Consider the following 19,542-nt stretch of genomic DNA (forward strand, 5'->3'; position numbering starts at 1 on the left):
GGTAGATGTTTTGTTTGATAAGTTTCTATTGGTACAAGTGATGTGTTTGTGTTATATATATAAAAGCAAAAGGTAAATGGTGATGTGATAAGGTATTTATCAGCCAAGTTAATTGGTATAAAAATTGAAGTTAATATTGTGTATATGTATGTATTTGACCCTCCAATAAATATTATATATATTAATCCAAATCCATCAACATTAGAATCCAGCATAAAATCTAACAGATTGATCGCGATTTGTTTTAGGCACCTCTTATTTGTGCATTGACCTCATGCTTGCATGATTACCATCTATGCCACCATCGCTACAACATCCACCACTCCTCCAAGGCGTTCCTTCACTCATCGGGCTGTACGGTGCCTTTCGCCCGCCTCACGTCCGAACGGCGCCTCACCACCACGACGTAGGATGCCAACATGGCCGCGATCACCACGAGCGCCAGCCCAAGCACCACGGCCGCCACCCCGGTGGCCCCGACCCCCCCGCTCCCCGCCGGGGACGAGTGCTCGCCCGCCGCCTCCACCTCCTCATCCGCCCTCACCTTGGCCGAGGTCGCCGCCGGGTAGAACGACGACGACGCCAGGGGCATCGGTGCGCTTGCGGGCGGGAGGAGGAGCTTCGGATGGAAGAACTCGAACGCCGTCGGAGGGAACGGCATCGGCTCCTGGAAGGCCAGCCCATGGGGCGACCTCGCCTGCAGCCTCACGACGGCGTGGTGTCGTCGTGCATCGCCGAAGTGCAGGAGGAGGAGAGAAGAGAGAAAGAACAGCACCAGCGTGTAAGAAGGAAGTGCGAAGGCCATCGGAGCTCTCAGTCCTATACACCTCGATGACGAAGGCTAGGTTGTGTGTGCGTGTGTTATATGCACTGAGCGTGGAGCAACAGGGAGAAGCAGAATGATGCACTGGGGCTGTGGCTGTGGGGGGTGGGGGGTGGGGAGGAATCATAGCGTTGGGTTTGATGTGCTGCCATGGCCTTTGCTTCCATGGAGATCAGTTGAGGATTGAGGAACAATGATGACTCGTTGTTGTATTATTACCCGTGGATTCTTTTCAGGAATACTTGAGCTTCAGCATTCATACCATAATGATGCAGAAGCCTCATAATTTGGTGCGACAGCACCATCTGCTTTGACTCCTTGCTGCAGCAGCAGATGTGTGTCAGTAGGGGATGAGGGAGTAGCATGGCACAGGTGGGATGGTGTTGCTTCTTCGATGAGCAAAGGCAAAAGTGAGACATATATATATATATACATATATAGGGTTTTGGAGCCAACGCATGCCTGAGAGAATCAATGCAACCCACAACTCTATGAAAGCTTGTCTACGTCTCAAGCGTTGGGCACGACACAAGTGTTGGTGGAAACGTTTCGCGTCATGCGACACGAGAGGTCCGTTCCCATGCAGGATCCCGATCCATCAAAGTGATGGGTGCTTTGAGATTGGCGCACGGCTCAGAGGCTTCGATAGAAAACTTGAACTCGGTTCTCGTTTGATGTGATGCATCCAAAATGATAAGATACACGGGGGTTTTAAAGTCTTTTCTCTCTCCAACAAATGGTGATGATTCAACAAAGATCATGCGCTTCATTGTAATATCTCTTATTTTTTTAATTTTTGTAAGGTCTTCTTGTTTATAACGTAAGGATCTATTCTGAATTATTTTATAAAAATTTATTTTTATAAATATATATATTATTTAATAATTTTTTTATATTAAATAATTTTATATTGAAAGCTCGTTGTTAAGATAAATCTTAACAATCGGATATGATTTGTGAAAGAGTCATATTAATTAAAAAAAATAAAAGATATATTACTAGCTAACTTAAGGATGGTGTCACTTATGTTTATTCCATAGATGATACATAAGCTTCCTTCATGCATGTTTGACATCGTGTCATTTTTGTGTTAATCAAACCTAAGCAATTTGAGGAGAAGACTAAAGGAAAATTTACCAAAGGAAAAAAAATTTGTTGCAACGAATGTAGATTTGAGAAGAGAAGGGAATAGGAACTAAAGTAGAAGAAGAATAAGTTTTGCTTTGGTTCGACGGTTTGGATCAATTTCTAACAATCAAATTTTTTTAAGGCAAGTATTCTAACCCTTTCCTATAGTGATTTTAATCTCTGTTTTCATCTTGATTATGTATAATTTGAAAGATTTTGACTTTGGATCTAATCCCTATCTCGTTTAGATATGAAACTTTGAACTTGAGATTTTTTAAGATTCTTAGTCTCGTTTTAGCTATAACTATCTATGCCAAATTTTGATTTAGACAAAACTTACATCTGAAAGTAGGCTCATAAATATTTCTTTCTATAGCTTATTTTATGAATTTAGAGTATAAGTATCTACCTAAACATCTTTTCCAATCGACTCTATAGATTTTGTATAACGGAGAGAATGTTGTCTAACCTTTTGTTACTAAATTGTTTATAACTTTTTGTTAAAAATCCTAATTTATATGAAACTTAATTTTTTAAAAACTATACTCATAGATCTTTCTTTTTTATATATGGATTGAAAGATTTGAAATTCAAATGTCTACATAATAGGGATGATAATTTCTTACCTTTTGATATTAAATTATTTATAACTCCTCTTGGAAACTCTAATTAGTAAAAGATTTAATCCATCTAAAAGTAACTAATATGTCTTTCAAATGATAACTTTCTTCAGTAAATTGAATATAACTTTTGTCAATTTTATTTATTCTTGTTTTATCTCTTTGAAATTGAATTAATAAGTATTAACTATTAGGATTAATAAGTATTTTAAGTCTTAGTTAGATTTAAAGTACTATTAGTTAGATTTTAAGTCTTAATTCCTCCCGGCGTTTCATCTAACATAATTGTGTGTGTGTGTGTTTTTTTGTTTTCATCTCTAGTCAGCATAGGATCGTTGGGTTCGATTCCAATTTTTAGGAATCAAAGCTACGGTTTGACTCCCGGTTCTGGTTTGGTTCTAAACCATCGAACCGTTGAACTAATTTGATTATAGATCGATTTGATTTCAATTTCGATTTAAATCAAATCATGATCATCTCTACCAATATCAAGAGCTAATAGAGATATTTGACATAAGGTTTGTATTTTCATATAAGTTTTGAACTCAGTTTGTACGATATAGTATAAGTATACCAAGCCGTATATTTCGATATATCGCTCGATATATATATTTATATATGTATATATATGTATGTATATATATATACATATATACATATATATATATATATATGTATATATATATATATACATATATACATACATACATACATATATATATATACATATATATATATATACACACACGATGACTCTACTTGCATGAGGAGAAGGAGGCGATGTCTCGATTTCCCCGCATGAAAAAAAAGGGTATCGCCTTGCTCGATTTCTTTTGTTGGGGAGCTTCTTCCCGTGATGTCACCAAGGCTTTATCGTCGTGAATCTTCAAGTTTTCTTTGTTCTTCTCCCTCTTCTTTCGTCTCTGTCACGAACCTCTTTCTTTTTTTTTTTCTTTTTTTTTTCACCGTCATCATCAACCAATTTAGAAACGAAAATAGTCTATTGACCAATAAAGAAGATGTGTTAAATTTAAAAACAAATATTAATAGCAAAAAAGGAGAGTGTTGAATCATAATTTGCATGAGGAAAAATATCATAAAATAATATATATATATATATATATATATATATATATATATATATATATATATATATATATATATATATATATATATGTTTGTTTGAAGTCACAATATAGAATTCAGCAACATCCGTATCGACTGAAGCTAGCATGTCCCAAGAAACAAATTTGGGCGTGGTCTGCAAACAACAACACACCATCATTAAAATGATTATGTTGTTATATAATTAATGAGCCAGTATCATATAGAAATGTCAAATCATATGATCAGACATGTAATGCTATTTTCATTATTTCCTTTGACTCCGGCTAAATTAGTGACGATGATGATGATGACGATATAACTAAAGCCGACCTTCCGATAAGAAAAATATTTATATACTTTCCCTAGAAATAAAGAAGAATAATGGAGAAGAAACAATGTTATTTATTTCCCAGCCTTATCCATGGTAGCATGAGATTCTGGACCACGATGGTCAACTCACCAACCCAATAAACAACGAGAGAATTGTGGGAGAGGATGAGAAAGGATAAGATAGTTCCGTTACATCTCATTTTACTATTCACGTAGACTTGAAGTGGACACTATTTTGCACCTAATTAATGGGATAATCCAAAGGCAACATCCGACTAACATTGCTCTTCCTATCCCTACTTTCGTGCAGAGCTCAGAAGATGAAGAGGAAGTTTAAGAAAATGATGATGATGATATCTTTCATTTTCCCACCTAACACCATAATTGGATGGTGATGCACAAAAAAACTATTCGAATTAGCTCCATTTCCACTAGGCATCAGTGTCAGAGTTTGATATCAAGCCTATCCAACCACTAATTTTGCTTGTGACCTAAACGAGAGAGAGAGAGAGAGAGAGAGAGAGAGAGAGAACAAAGGGAAACACTTGGTATCTTAAATATGGAATACATTGTGATCACACATACAGCACAAGTATGACAACACCCAAATGCATATTAATTCATAGAGGAGAACGAATGAGATGATGACGACGATGATACGGCACGACCTCCACATGAGAGGGTTTCTTATCTACAGTTTCCATGTTCCACCAGTGACGTCCAGCCTGAGGAAGAAGAACAGGACGAGGAGGAGGAGGAGGAGGAGGAGGAGGGCTTCACGCACTGCTTCTGAAGGAACCCAACGCCTTGACACCGCTCGCTCTCAGGACGTATTGGTGGTAAGCTGCAGCTATGGCAGCACCGATGGCCGGCCCCACCCAGAAGATCCACTGCAACCAAGAAAGAAAGCACATAAAAAACACTTGTTCGACCTCCTAAAACAACACCATCACTCTTGTAATTGTTGTTAGTGTAGGAGGGATGGAGGTTGTTGGTGTTCTTTATATGCGGACTTTTAAGAGCAGAAACGAAACATAGATCACTGGAGGTGGCACCTGGTCATCCCAGGCCTTGTCCTTGTTGTAGATGACGGCGGCTCCGAAGCTCCTCGCCGGGTTGATGCCCGTGCCCGTGATCGGGATCGTCGCCAAGTGGACCATGAAAACCGCGAATCCAATCGGGAGGGGAGCCAAAACCTGCAGGATTATATGTGATCGTGGTACAAAACCAAGCAGGATTGGCATCAATAACAAGCCCATCTTTGCTTCCGATCAATATACGAATAGAAGAAGAAGAAGAGGGTGTTGAGAGTTACGGACCGGGACGTGGGAGTCGCGAGCACTGCGCTTGGGGTCGGTCGCGGCGAAGACGGTGTAGACGAGGACGAAGGTGCCGATGATCTCGGCGCCGAGGCCGGTGCCCTTGGAGTAGCCGTCGCTGAGCTCGTTGGCGCCGCCGCCGTAGCGGACGAAGTACGCCTTCTGGAACCCCTTGACGAGGCCGACGCCACAGATCGCACCCAGGCACTGCGCCACCATGTAGAGGAAGGCGCGCACCAACGACACCTTTCGCGCCAGGAACAGCCCGAACGTCACCGCGGGGTTGATGTGCCCACCTGCCGCGCATCGCCAGCACCAACACCGTTAGCCAAGTCCGTGCGCTTACAGCGTGGAACACGAAGGGAAGGAACAAGAAGAGACCGGAGATGCCGGCGGTGCAGTAGACGAGGATGAAGATCATGCCGCCGAAGGCCCAGGCGATGCCGAGGATGCCGACGCCGCTGCAGGCCGCGTCGGTCGGGTTCACGTTGGGGTCCGACTGGTGCTTGTACCCGATCACAGTCAACACGGTGACGTACAGGAACAGCATGGTGGCGATGAACTCCGCGATCGCCGCCCGGTACAGAGACCACTTGGTCAGCTCCTCCACGTCGACGAGTGGCGCCGGTGGCGGGTCGGTGTAGTCCTTGGCGGTGTACTCCCCCTGCTCCGCCACCTCGATGTCCTTCGCCATCTGCAACGTACCAGCACACGATACACCACTACCACAGTTGTGTGCGTTTCCAGGGAGGGAGATTTGAAGCTATTTAAAGCCATTGGGGATGATGAACAGCAGCAGATTAGGTTTCGCATTCTACATTATTTTTTACTCTTTTCTTTCGATTGATTGATGTCTTAAGTTAGAATTTGCCGCCCATGACCGACTAAAACCCTTATCAACATCATCAGGTCATCGTCACGATTCACCATCCCGTCTCGTCCCCACCCCGCACTACTGCATGCGTGGCTGTCGCGAGAGCCAGCCAATCCCTCACATGGTCCACCACAGTGCCTGCGAGGGTGATCGGACAGTGGCAAGCATTTGTACGAGTGAGTGAAGGTGTGCATGGAAGACAACGTGGTTTACTGGTAAGGCTCTTCCATTATTGGCACTAAGGGGAGCAGGTGAGAGGCACACAAGAGAAGATGCGTGTAGGAGCCTGAGACAAGCACTAGCGTACGCCTCGGGCTTTGGCGGAGTCGACCACAAAGAAAGTGATGAGTGACTCGCTCGGTGGAGAGGAACTCGCTTTGACATGACTGATTGAAAGCAAGCTCTGAATCCAAGCAAGCACACAACGGTGATTACCGCAACTAAAAGTATATGATTCGCGCATGCATGCATGCATGCATGAAATGGGCAATTCCTTGTCTATCTCATTCACTAAATTACTTGCCTTCTCTATCTCTATTGGAGGATTTTTCATCACACACATCTAACATGTAACAAAGTAAAGAAAGCTTTGAATATGGAAGTCGATGATAACAGTAGCAAACGAAAAGTCTTTTGCTGGGAAACCAGGGGAAGGCTGCCACGTGGGTGAAGGGAGGCCACAAATTTAAGAAACCAGAGAGCGTGGATTGGATCTGGCGGCGGCGGTTAATGGAGTCTGTTCTTAGATATCGCGATTTGGATTCCTGCGTCGGTAGATTGATGGATCTGCGGCTCACGTCGAATAGGCGGTGAAGACTTGGCGCCATTCATGTCGCCAATCCCAATCCCAATCCCTTTCGATTCTCGAGTTGGCCAAATGATACAATAAGCTTCTGCGTGATATGTACAATATTATTATACCCAAAAAAAATTGTAATTTTTGGTGGCCAATCATATTATGTTGCATTCCTCTCCCGCGTTAAGGCTACACCATTAAAATTATATTTCCTAGATGCCTATATGTAGGGAGTATTTACTATTTGATGGTAGTTAGCACTGCATAACCAATGATAATTCAACTAAATTACTTTTTAGCTAATGATTAGAAAAATAATCTAATATATCTTTATTTATTTATTATTGATTCTTCATAGATGTTGAATTGTATTAATGGAAGATTCATATAATTATTTTATCCTTTTATATCGTTGTGAAAAGTATGAAACTGATAATCCAACCTTTAAAGAAAAATAAAGAAATAAGAATCACCACTAAAGAATTGCAATTCAATGTTGCGTCATGAATTTATGCAGCCGACCAAAAAATTGAAACAGCGACCTGCAATTTGAGTCACATCAAATTCCAAGAATTATCTCGCATTCTATATTGCCCTTATGTACTCACCATTTGTCTTTGATTTCTTAATCTTGGGAGATAAGGCAGACTCCATTAAACAATTTAGTTGATGATAAGAAAAACAACTTTGAATCAGCTTCTTGAAGGTTTGCACCCGAAGAATCTTTCTTATACAGCTCATCTTTGTCTAACTCTAAGAGATAGGCTAAGCCAGTAGTTTATAAAAGGACAAGAAGGGTGCAATGATAGACCATAAAAGAATTAGGTGATTGATTACTGATTCTGAGAGCATTAGCTATCATCATACTGCTGCTATATATATCCACTATAATTTTCTGGCCATTCTTATGGTGGAGCATGATTTTGATCTTTCTTTAATAGCTTTCCCCACTTAAGATCAACTAATAACACCAGCAGCAATGTAGGTTTGATCAGAACACAGGAGACCACAAGTTCACATCTGCAATTTGGATTTGAAGTGCATATTTTTGACCGTGATTTCATGATACAACAGTGCAGAACTAATCTCCTTCTTTATTTTCTTTCTCTTCGCTTTATTACAGTAAGAACTACAAGCAATATGATATTTCAAAATGATTAGTTCTTACATAAAATAATCTGCTCTACTTTTTTGCCATGCGATTTGTAAAATTGTTTTTGTAAAACAAAAAATGTAGCCACTAAAAGGTTAGAATTAATGATCATTTAATTAGCAAGGTAATTAGAACACACAGCAACTTGCAGTACACAAATAATGTATGAATGATATCAGTATATATGTGAATGACATAAATAAAATTATTTCACGTAGCTGAATCCTTCATTCATGCAGTCGAACACTCGAGGCTGGCAATGCTCAAACCTGCATGTATGGTTTGGTTCCCTTTGTTGCTCCTGCACACATTAATAGAAGCCCAAATTTGATCCAAGAGGCATCTACTGCTCTTCCGAGCATAGATAGATATATATATATATATACACACACATGTATAAAGACTTGCAAGAGTTCAAAGTCATTATTGGAGAAGCACCAACTGCAGCGACAAGGAGAAGTTGACCTTGAAATCCAAAGCAAAGCTTGGCGAGTGATGTGGTTGGCGTTGCGATTCAAGTCTTTGCATCGAAAGTACAGGGAAACCGAGCCTCCTCTTAATTAGACTCCAACAAAGAGACGTAGCAGCTGCAGGGAGACTGACTGTGTGTGCATAATACTTCACCTAAATATTAATTCAGCAGTGCTGACTGCTTTTATATTTCAGGCTCAATAGACATGATTTATTTTGTTGGGGGGGGAGGGGAGGGTGAAGTTTCCTTTTCAGTCTTCAATGATGAAAGAAGGTTGGAGAGGAAAACCATGGTTTCAACGTTTGCATCCACATTGGGTGATGGATGAGAGAAGCTCTTAAAACCAACGTTTCTCACATCATTTCATACGTATTGGTGGTTGTGCATGTTGTTGTCAAGAATTTATGCATTATATGTTCCACTTTGAAATTTTGCATCCACACCAACTGATAAAGGTAAAAGAACTCTCTCTCTCTCTCTGTTCCTTTTCAATTATGCTGCAATAGTTGTAAAGGACCATATATTATTTTATTTTGTGTTGTCCATAAAATATTTTGTATTACTTTACATATCATCAAAATGATAATAATATGATAGTTTATTAGAAGAAGTCGATTTGTTTTACCTTTTATTGCAAACAAATCTTTTTTGTTTTTGTTTTATTTTTGATTTACCTTTGGGAGCCCAACTCCTTCCAAATTCTAATTTTATCTTTCAATATCATCACCTCCTACCTCTTTGTTGGTTTTTCTTTTTGCCCTTTTGTGCAGTCCCACCCAAAAACACAAACAAATAAATCATCAGTCCTTCAAGAATAACTATAATAAGAACAAATAAATTCCAAAAAAATTGTAAAATCACTTTGAATTGAAATCCTAATATTTAAATCACCATTATATTTAGATAAATCTCTATAAAATATTTATTTTTTTTCTCAGATCATATATGCAAATGACTTGCAGACTTATTAATTTAAAATTATTTGTTTACATTAATTAATAGTTCGTTGTAACATTTCCACTCGTAAATGTTCAACATAATGTAGCCTTCAACGTCTCATTCATGCAAGCGTTTGCTATAATCGTTGCGTCTTTCCTCCGTGAGACCCTCCTGCATACCTTTCAGCCCCCAGCGCGCACCGAGCAGTGGCGTCTCGCCACGCACTCTGTTTCTCGATCGGGAGTTTTGGGTTTCGTCTTGACGTGTACCGTTTCCCGAGTCTGTGTATAAACATCGGCCGTGTCTCCGGTGGGTGATTGTACCGTCTTCGTGGGTCCCTATCCTACGTCCTATCACGCCACGGAGCCCAGAGCTGGACTGCAGAGCAGAGAGAACAGGGATGGGCCCCATTCACGTGGCCTCCAGCTGTAGCGGACGTGAGATTCCGCGTCCCACCACCACCGCTTGCTCGACACGTGGATTTCTCCTCGCAAGGATGAACCCGCTCGACGGATTTACCATTCTAACCCTCGGATCTCCGGCCCCTCGGCTCATCCGACGGCCCAAACAGGCACATCTAAACTCAGCGGGAAGCCCACTCACAGTAACAATACTTGAGATAGCCATCGCCTCTGCGGAGCACCAGAACGGACCACACGCAACGCGATGCTTGGCCTCGTGGGGGTCACGTAAATAAAGACACCGTCTACCGGCAGAACCGAGATCGAAAGAGAGAGAAAGCGGAGCCTTATCCACAAGCTCCCCCTCGGTTAAACCTCTCTATAAAACCTCCCCTCCTGCGCGGAGGAACCCAAATATAGCTAAGAAGAACGTCTCTTGTTGCGTCGTTCCCCGCCCCCTCCCCCTCTTCCAACTCTGCTTCTTCTCTCGTCCTCCGACACGAAACAGAACAAGGACTGGGTTGTGAGGCTTAGCCGAGGCGAGGGATTTTTGTTGCCGGGAGGGAAGAAAAGGGAGGACCTCATCGATCATGGCAGGGCGAAGACAGCAGCAGGGGACGAAGCTCGCGGCGCACCGCCTCTTCGCGCCGCCGGCCGGGGTCGGTGCTGCCGGGTGCGACGCTGACGAGCTCGATGAGTCCGACGTCTGGGGATGCCCCGCGGAGCCGGGCCAGGCCGAGTTCGCGAAGCCGGTGCCGTCTTCCGCGCGCAGCAGGGGGGGGCACCCCAGGGTAGGAGATCGCCCCGCCGCCGCCTCCTCCTTGCCGGTGAACATACCGGACTGGTCCAAGATTCTGGGCAACTGCTACGGCGGGAGCAACAGTAGCTCCAGGGACTGGTGGGAGGAGGAGGACGACGAGGTCGGCGGCGGCGGCAGGGTGGCGGGGCCGGTAATCCCCCCGCACGAGCTGCTGTGCCGGAGCCGGGCAGCGTCATTCTCGGTCCACGAGGGGGTCGGCTGCACCCTCAAGGGCCGCGATCTCAACCGGGTTCGCAATGCCATCTGGGAGAAGACGGGCTTCCAGGACTGACCACTTCGTTCGACCATGCGTGCATGCATGCAGTCTTATGGTTTCATACGTATCACCACTTTGGAGAGAGCAAAGAGATAGATTGCGAATGAGCGAGCTTTTTTGTCACCAAAACTCCCTTTCTTTTTCCTTCTCTTTTTATAATATATGGATGTCATCTCATGTATTCTTTCTTTCTTTTCTCTCTTGGCTTGATGATTTATAGCAGATCTAACCTTCTGATAAGCAAGTGTTTCTGTTCCTTAGTCTCAGCAATTTCTCTGCTGACATATGTTCAATTAGTTTTTTGTGACAATGAACTGTTGTGATAGACGCTGCTGGTTTTGGTGTTACTTGGAAGACAAGAGGATGAACAGGATACTCCCGAACAAGAGCAATTTAGAGAAGCACGGAGCAGAAGCTAAAAGATCCGCAGATCTAATTGATTTATTTTAAGATGAGATGATGACTCACTCTATCAGGATCTGATCAGATATTGCTTTTCTTTCCATTTTCTTGTTGTTATGATAAGGTTTATCCTGTGGACGAATTCTCGACATTACTTTAATGGAGACCAGAACAGTTGAGATAAATGCAGTGTCCTGCATTCGTGAGAATTTCCATCCCTGCCTCCATAATAGCAGACATAACAAAGAACTATTTTTGATCTGCACTCCACACACACATCTCTATGGATTCATAGAGCTGTATGCTTCAGAATTAAATTCAAAGCAACACATAATCTAAAGCACCTGTCCTCTGTTTGCTTTAGAGGTAGCAGTTCCACCTCCAAAAGTTGATCACTTTATGCTTAATGCTGAGTGCATTGTGGAATCTCAAATGGCATGTAGGTTGTTCTCTCTCTCTCTCTCTCTCTGTGATCTCTAGAAAATGCCATGATAATAGTGTTCATATTCCTGCTATGATATTGTCCCGCATCAATCTTTTTAGGTGGAAATGAACACCATGAGAAAGTCACCATCGAGCAACAGGGACAGTGGAGGAATCCATGGCCAGAACAAAGGAAAGTCAAACTAGTGATGAGAAGAAGCCACTCGGAAAATTCTTTTGATTAGGCCTCGATATATGTATGCCAATGTCGTCCATTGTTGATAATATGAAAACATGAGTTACTTCAACAAATTGATGGAAAGGAAAAGAAGAAGACGAGCGCTTGATTGATGTGGTTGAAGATAAAAAGGGAAGTAGACGAAGAAAAAGAGAATTCATTATCTCAGAACACCTCAGCAAAGTATTCATATCTATCTATTCCTGCAGGATAGGATACGTATCTCACAATCGATTTCATCCTTCTACTTGCTGAAAATTGATTAGATAATTCTGTATTCTATTAAAATAATTAATTATCAATTAGAACTAACAATCGTATTTTTTTCCACAGTAATTATGATAAGAGAAAGTTAAAATGTCATTACGTAATCAGAACAGTTCCTTACGAAGAACTCAGAATGAGCTAGAAACTAAATAACAGTGGCCTTCCATATATATAGTCTAACACCATCTGAATTACGATGTTAATCTCTGAAGAAGATTAAGATAGGCTTAATCAGGATATATAGTCTTCTGTTTAGCATAAAAAATTGCAATGGAGGGCTTCGTCTGCAAGTCTATTCCGAGAAAGATTAAACTGATGAAGCTGTGTTATAATTATATGTGAAAGTAACAGCAGAATGTGAGAAACTAGCTTCTGTTTCCACAGCATCATCCAAAGGAAGGAAGGAAGGTTACAGCACAGGAAGTCTTTCCTGAAATAGTCAGAATTCAAGCTTAGAACAAAGATGAATTCAGTATACTTACTTGCCTATGATTGCAGGCTCCTGTTTGCAGCATCTGCATGTTTTGCTGCTGCCAATCAACTGAAGAACTCACAGAGAAGAAGAGTGCCAAACACATGGATCAAAATCCACAAAGGGACAGGATTTAATTTGCCTAAAGAAATGGCAACCACATCATCTTTTTAACTCCCAGTGAACATTTTGAAGAATACATACAAATCGATTAAAGTTGCTGCAAAATGAACTCGAAGGAAATAACAAGAACCAGGTGCAATGAAACTGAGAGAGGCAGACAGAGAGAGAGAGAGACCGCAGTTATTGGATCCCCTCCCCAGAGGTGGTGGTGGTCTCCCATGTGGAGGAACAAGGGAAGTAATGAGATGGCCCAAAAACGTAGGCAGATGACCCCAGAATTGATGGGACAAAGCTTATCATAATTTATGTCTTCAAGGGACCATTCCACTTGGTGCGTTGCTCTCATCCGACCTTTGAAATCACCACCACCACCATCACACACACATCCATTGAATGCACGATTGCTCTGTAAACATCATGAGCACTCCAACTTTGACTACCACCACCTCCATGACACTGTTGACTTTTCCATCCATCTCTTCACACACTACACATACACATATTGTCTGTTTGGACTAATTCATTTCTTCTTCTTTCTTTGGGGGGGTTGGAGGATGGCGTTCCCTCCCTCGGATTAAATACGGCTGAGGTCCACCGCCCACCAACATAGATTTCAATGCCACATGCTTGTGGAATTTAGCCTACAAAAAGATATACCATCAAATTTATTTGATCGGATGTAAATTAATTTTATTTAATAAAACACATGATGATGAAAATAATTATAAATAATGTGCTACACAAAGTTATATCAAATACTCTACATGGCTATATTGCATACGCACATAAATGTCATGACTATGATATATAACATACCAAGATATCCCCGAATTCACGCGTCTTGCTTTGCTGCTTTCTCAGGTCAAAGAAACAGGTGAAAGAGAGCAGCAAAAGAAGAGTGAAAATAACACACGAGTCGACCGGTGCATGGAAAATGTATGTACGAACAAAAAGAGTCAATGCCATTGCTACTCTTAACCACTAAATCTTATCATAATACACCTAACTAATGTTTATCTCACTAATATAACCCAACTAATTAAGAAGACTTCATATACATATATATATATATATATTATGCATCTTTTAGGAAGAGAAAACAACCCTTCTCTCTCTCTCTCTCTCTCTCTCTCTCTCTCTCCGTTTCGCCGTCTTTACTCCCTCGTCTCAATCTCTGTCTCTCTTTCTCTGTCTCTCTCTCTCTCTCTCTCTCTCTCTCTCTCTACCTGTTTCGCCAGACGATGAGGCGTGAGTAGATCTATGGGTTCTTTTGACCTCTGACGGAGGAGGGAGAGCAAAACCCTAACCTAAGGAGTAGCGTTGGAGCGCTAGATTCCGGTGGAATCCCGTGGAAACCGCCGACGATCGCGGCGGAGTGGCCGGAGGAGCTGCCATTTTCCGTCTGCGTCGGCCGATTCGGTGGAGCCGACGGAGACGGCTCGGGAGGGCCGGATCTCGCCTCCTGACGGCCGTCGGAAGGCGATCTGCTTGGTGGCTAGTGGGTGAGGAAGGGGGCGGGGCGAGGATGTACAAGAACCAGCTTCAGGAGCTGGCGCAGCGGAGCTGCTTCAACTTGCCGTCGTACACGTGCATACGGGAGGGGCCGGACCATGCGCCGAGGTTCAAGGCGGCGGTGAACTTCAACGGCGAGTTGTACGAGAGCCCGAGCTTCTGCACGACGCTGCGGCAGGCGGAGCACTCGTCCGCGGAGGTGGCGCTCAACGCCCTCTCCCAGCGTGGCCCCTCCCACTCCCTCGCGGCACGGATCCTGGTCGGTACCTATTGACCACCGCCTCCTCCCTCTTTTTCTCTTTATTTCCGATCCCCCCCCCCCCCCCCCCCCCTAAAAATCCTTTTCCTCTCTTCTTTTTCTTCGATTTTATTCACTCCACGAAATCAGTCGGAAAAAGGTTCATCTTTTGCTTCTTTGTTTCGTACTTCCGTTTTCCTGCGCTATTTTCAGCATAAAAAGAGTTCAAAGAGAAGGAACTTTGATTAGTTAGTAGAGGTGTTTTTTGGGAAAATGGGAATCAAAATTGTGAACGAAAAGGAGATTCTTTCGTCTTGATTTGTTCTCATTTGACTGTTCTTTGCAACAAGTGAAAACTAGGAAAGAAAGGGACTTTCCAAGCTAAGTTTGACTCGCTTTCTTCTTTCTCCTTTTGCCCTTTATGTTCCGATTTTAGTTAAAATATGCTTCGTTGGAACGTCGACAGGTTCCTTCTCGAGATTCCCCGCTCTTGTTTCCCCGACGGGCCTCGTGGTTTTCCGTTAGGGTTTCGGCTCAGCTCGTTATATCTCTGTCAGCATGGTTAAACTAGTCCGTTATGTTTCATTAATCCCAGTTACAGGAGGAAAGCCCAAAAAAGGAGCATACTTGTCCCGGAACACTGATCATTGTTGTGGCCAATTATGTACTTCGGAAAAAGTATTATGGTAGTCTCTTGATCTTTGTCCTTTGGGGTTATCAACTTATATAGATACCACATATAAGAAATAATTACCTATTGAAGCTTAAGTTTAAAACTTCAATCGTTAACGGTGGATGTCTTTCCAACCAAAATTTTGTTGTCCTAGTGGCTTAGTCTATTCCAATATGGTGCAGGGTTCTGTTCCTTGGTTAAATCATCTTATACAAATATGTAGTCAATTGATCTGTTTAGAAATTATGATGATGCAAGTGGCAGACTTGTTGGGGATAATAGTGAAAACAAACGATAGTAGTGGAAACATGAGGCAGATTGTTTGGAATTTTGGTAGCCACATTTGCCATGCTTTTGGTGGAATTATTTATGCATCCAGTAATTTTTGTAATTGTGTCTTGCGGCAGCCTAGACCTGCTCAGGAGATTCATAGCTTTTGTTCTCCTCTAGGAGCTATCAAATGAGGAATTAAAGATTTGCATGGGGATCACAAAGCTTTTATTTGTGCTTAGGGATATTCTGAAATAGTCTTCTTCTCTCTTATACTTTTAGGTCTCACATTGCACCAAGTAGGATTCAGGAATTGGTCCTCATCTTCTCGCTGAGGCCTTTTGACTTCAGAAGGTTCCATAAATGGATGAAATCTATAATGTACAATCGATCATAAGTTGTGCTGTTCCTTAGGTTTACTATCACATTTCTACTTTCTGCCCTACCTTTTATCCCCATCATGGAGGTTGAGTCTTGGTACATCTTGTAGATTCTCACACCTTATATATAGTGAAAAACAGTCTCCACAATATCTCAAAATGTCAATCTTTATCTATGAGACGAGCCATCATATACTGTTTAAGCTTAGCAATCTAAAGATCATGAATTAGTTCTGTTGAGATAACCAATGTGTAAGACCGTGAAGTTACCGGATGAATTGTCACGGTGCTTTCGAATACGATTAGTTGCTTTAAGGCAGTGTCTATTCCTTTTAAGTGGATTTTTCTTATTCTAATTCAAGCTAGTGTTTATAATCTTGATGACCGTCACTTAACAGGCAGCATAGAAGCCTGGAATTGTCACTTTGTGAAGATGGATTTTTAGCCTTCTATAACATTGTTACAAATACACACACACACACACACACTAGAGAAGCATGTCCTCTGTTGTCTTTCTGATGTCATAAAAATTCTGCTCAAAGCAACTGTTTTCCCGAATTTTCTGGTCTCTGGTCATATCAGTTGTTCCTTTGAACATTGTAGTATTCTGTATATCAGTATTGCAGATTCTTTTTCTGTCTTTGAATCATGTAGAGGCTTATTTTGCATCATGGGTGGTGTAGATTGTACTCTTAAAATTCTGGTCTTTGGCTATACCAGTTGAGTGCCTTCCGACACAACAGTACTCTGTATATCGATATATGCATAATTCTTTCACTGTGTTGGTATCTTTGATAGGCTTATTTTGCATCTAGTGGTGTAGGTTATAATCTTGTAATGAATTTAAACCTGAATAAAGTGGTCTAAAAGAACCTCGGTTGTAATGAATTCCAACTGGGTTACTAGTGCCAAAGAAATGCCAAATACATTGGTTTTTATTCAGACCAGGCATATCCCGTCTAGTTCTAATTGCATAATCTTCATGATTTCCTGACAATGATTATGATCTTTTAACAGGATGAGACAGGAGTCTACAAGAACCTCCTACAGGAAATTGCCCAGAGAGCTGGGGAACCATTGCCATCATATACAACAGTTCGTTCTGGACTTGGACACCTACCTGTCTTTGCATGCACGGTGGAACTAGCTGGGATCACATTTACTGGTGAACCAGCTAAGAACAAGAAGCAGGCAGAAAAAAATGCTGCTTTAGCAGCATGGTTATCATTGAAACAATGTGAGTCCTATCCTTGTTCGACGCATTATTGCTGCCATGTTACTTGGTTGAACTCCATGTATGATCTGTCCTTCCGTCTTTCTGCTTTCTTTGCTTCATACAACAATGAGTATTTGCTGTTGCATTGTTTCTCAATTAAATGCTTGATAGGGTTAGATCCTTCTCCTTTAGGGATCTGAAAACTTAAAACCCAAAAACTTGAAGAACATGATGAGCACTATATTGAAGTCACCACTACTATGATGATTTTCCAAACTAGAGGATTTGTGATTGCTCTTACATCACAATACTTATCATCTTGTGATTAAGACTTTGTATAATTTAAATGATTGGAAGGTGAAGGATTTTGTTGAGTACTTGAAAAAGAAAGGGTTAAAATGAACTCTATTCTGAAAGCTCCTGGTCTGTTTTTTTTTTTTTTCTTTTTCTGATGGTGTTCCATCAGAGTTTAGAGAAGGGTTAAAACACTTCCTTGCAGGCTTATGAATAGGTTCCAAGTCCATCCATTTCGTTATATTATCTTTCGATAAGTTCCTTGGCTTCATAATGGTTTAGTAGTGCATGTTGGTTCGTGAATCTTTGGAACTGTCCACAACTAGATCCAGCTGCAGTTGAATTTCAGTAGCACTTCCTGGAATTGATCGTGTCAAATTTGTCAACATCATTGAGCTTTTGCATGTTTAAAGTTATCAGTAGCTAATGTCTCTGATACTATCATCATGGCAATACAGTGGCAAAGAAAGCAGCAAGCTCGTCAATCGAACATGAGAACAACGATGAGCAGGAGCAGATCACCATAGCCCGAGTTCTCCTCCACTACCGCCTGAAAGAAAAGATGGCCATGGTAAACAACCCCCATGGAACTCCTTTCCCAAAGAAGTTCCCAATTCAACTAGAAAAAAGACCAGCTTCATTGCAGCCTTCTCCATCTGTATCAAAGATCCTTCCTTTCATACGGCAAAAATCTGCTCCAAGAGTCCGTCCTACCTCCTCTGGAATAAATGATGCAACTCGTGCACCATCCTACCAGCAAGGAGAAAACCAGAGTGTCTGGCCCCAGAAGTTCCCCACTGCTGGAGCAGCACCATACTTCCCAGTTAGGCACTTCAGCAGGCCGTGCCAAGGCATTGCACCTCCTGTGACAATAAGGACAGCGGTGCCAGTATTTTCAGCCCCACCACTTCCGCCAGCAGCTGCACAGGTGAGCCAGCTTCCTCCTGTTACCGGTCAAACACCAATCCGCGTGGCATCGCCAGTCCGCATTAGACAATCTGTGCCAGTCTTTGCCGCTCCACGACCAGTCCCACCTGTGAATTCGGTGATTCCAGCTCAGGTAAAGGAACCATTGTCGGTTGTGGCATCCTCTCCAATCCCCAAAAAACCTGCACCTGTTAGTGCATCAGCCATTCCTGTTCAGTTAAACCAACCAGTGCCAGTTGCTGCAGCATCACCGTTGATGAAGGAACCATTACCGGTCGTTGCACCAGCTGTATCAGTTCAGATAAAGGAACAGCCATTACCCTCAGTTAAGACACTGGAACCTTCAATCAAGCTCATGGCCTGCCCTCCAATGTTGCCTTTGATTCGGTTGATGGACATTGTAGATGGTGATGATGCAAAGGATCTGGAGGAGTCTGAATGTACAGCAATGGAGAGCTTGAAACGACTAGAGATCTGATGATGCCTGAGTTTGAAAGATCTTTCGGGATGTTCACATCCTTTTTTGTCACGTCTTGCTTCTGGGATTGTGAATTTTTGCTTTGCCTTTCTTTAACTCTTCTAGCGTCTTGTAAAGGATACACTGTGCTAGGATTTCGGCCAAAATCTCCAACTTTAAGCCATTTCACTTGAAGGTGCGCAATGCATAGATCTTTCGTTGGTAGGCAGCGAAGCTAGGAGAGATGCTTATAGTTTGTCTAAATGTTCATAATCGTCCTTTAGCAGCTGGAATTCATGTGATCTTTATGGCTTGGTCTATAACAAGTTTTCTCTGTTGTTCTTAGCTCTCCATGAAGCATGGTGGAGGACGAGTGAGAGAATGGACAGATTGCTTAAAAGCGCTGTAGTCATATGGTACCTGCAAGTTTACTTCCTTGTTTCATCTCCTATCTTGCTTTTCTGGAATGGATGATTTGGCATGCTGGAGGTGCGAGCAGTCGAGCAGGAAGAAAGATGGTGAGAACAGGTAATGGTGCCTCCTCTTCCTCTTCCTCACTTTAGTAGTGGTCTGCTGAGAAAGGAATGTCTAAATTTAATAAATAAAATTTAT

General features: G+C 42.2%; 4 protein-coding genes and 1 long non-coding RNA gene across 5 annotated transcripts; 2 read left to right on the top strand and 3 right to left on the bottom strand.

The window, feature by feature from the left end:
* Positions 1-214: 214 nt before the first annotated feature.
* On the bottom strand, positions 215-892 carry LOC135627664 (uncharacterized). The gene has a single exon (XM_065133817.1). The coding sequence runs from the start codon at positions 803-805 to the stop codon at positions 341-343; it is 465 nt and encodes a 154-aa protein (XP_064989889.1). The 5' UTR covers positions 806-892; the 3' UTR covers positions 215-340.
* A 3,643-nt stretch (positions 893-4,535) lies between these two features.
* Positions 4,536-6,179, bottom strand: LOC135627666 (probable aquaporin PIP2-2). The gene is made up of 4 exons (XM_065133818.1): positions 5,709-6,179; positions 5,328-5,623; positions 5,064-5,204; positions 4,536-4,898 (listed from the first exon to the last, which is right to left on the bottom strand). Exons 1-4 carry the CDS (start codon positions 6,019-6,021, stop codon positions 4,785-4,787), a joined length of 864 nt encoding a protein of 287 aa, XP_064989890.1. The 5' UTR covers positions 6,022-6,179; the 3' UTR covers positions 4,536-4,784.
* Positions 6,180-10,373: 4,194 nt separating this feature from the next.
* Positions 10,374-11,230, top strand: LOC135626155 (protein S40-4-like). Its single transcript, XM_065131255.1, has one exon. It carries the CDS (start codon positions 10,553-10,555, stop codon positions 11,051-11,053), a length of 501 nt encoding a protein of 166 aa, XP_064987327.1. The 5' UTR covers positions 10,374-10,552; the 3' UTR covers positions 11,054-11,230.
* Positions 11,231-12,969: 1,739 nt separating this feature from the next.
* LOC135627668 (uncharacterized) lies at positions 12,970-13,936 on the bottom strand. Its single transcript, XR_010492666.1, has 2 exons — positions 13,780-13,936; positions 12,970-13,604 (listed from the first exon to the last, which is right to left on the bottom strand). It is a non-coding gene; the product is annotated as an uncharacterized LOC135627668 (long non-coding RNA).
* A 185-nt stretch (positions 13,937-14,121) lies between these two features.
* LOC135627667 (double-stranded RNA-binding protein 6-like) lies at positions 14,122-19,275 on the top strand. The gene is made up of 3 exons (XM_065133819.1): positions 14,122-14,734; positions 17,054-17,273; positions 18,005-19,275. The coding sequence occupies exons 1-3, from the start codon at positions 14,489-14,491 to the stop codon at positions 18,949-18,951; spliced, it is 1,413 nt and encodes a 470-aa protein (XP_064989891.1). The 5' UTR covers positions 14,122-14,488; the 3' UTR covers positions 18,952-19,275.
* Positions 19,276-19,542: the final 267 nt, after the last annotated feature.

The sequence above is a fragment of the Musa acuminata genome, chromosome BXJ2-11, assembly GCF_036884655.1.
Source record: "Musa acuminata AAA Group cultivar baxijiao chromosome BXJ2-11, Cavendish_Baxijiao_AAA, whole genome shotgun sequence".
NCBI lineage: Eukaryota > Viridiplantae > Streptophyta > Magnoliopsida > Zingiberales > Musaceae > Musa > Musa acuminata.

Excerpts from the sequence above, each read along its gene's own strand:
- LOC135627664 (XM_065133817.1), bottom strand. The coding sequence starts at position 805 with ATGGCCTTCGCACTTCCTTCTTACACGCTGGTGCTGTTCTTTCTCTCT.
- LOC135627666 (XM_065133818.1), bottom strand. The coding sequence starts at position 6,021 with ATGGCGAAGGACATCGAGGTGGCGGAGCAGGGGGAGTACACCGCCAAG. Across the intron at positions 5,624-5,708 it reads CTGCACCGCCGGCATCTCCG|GTGGGCACATCAACCCCGCG; the intron begins GTCTCTTCTTGT and ends GATGCGCGGCAG. Across the intron at positions 5,205-5,327 it reads CTCGCGACTCCCACGTCCCG|GTTTTGGCTCCCCTCCCGAT; the intron begins GTCCGTAACTCT and ends ATAATCCTGCAG.
- LOC135626155 (XM_065131255.1), top strand. The coding sequence starts at position 10,553 with ATGGCAGGGCGAAGACAGCAGCAGGGGACGAAGCTCGCGGCGCACCGC.
- LOC135627667 (XM_065133819.1), top strand. The coding sequence starts at position 14,489 with ATGTACAAGAACCAGCTTCAGGAGCTGGCGCAGCGGAGCTGCTTCAAC. Across the intron at positions 14,735-17,053 it reads CCCTCGCGGCACGGATCCTG|GATGAGACAGGAGTCTACAA; the intron begins GTCGGTACCTAT and ends ATCTTTTAACAG. Across the intron at positions 17,274-18,004 it reads ATGGTTATCATTGAAACAAT|TGGCAAAGAAAGCAGCAAGC; the intron begins GTGAGTCCTATC and ends ATGGCAATACAG.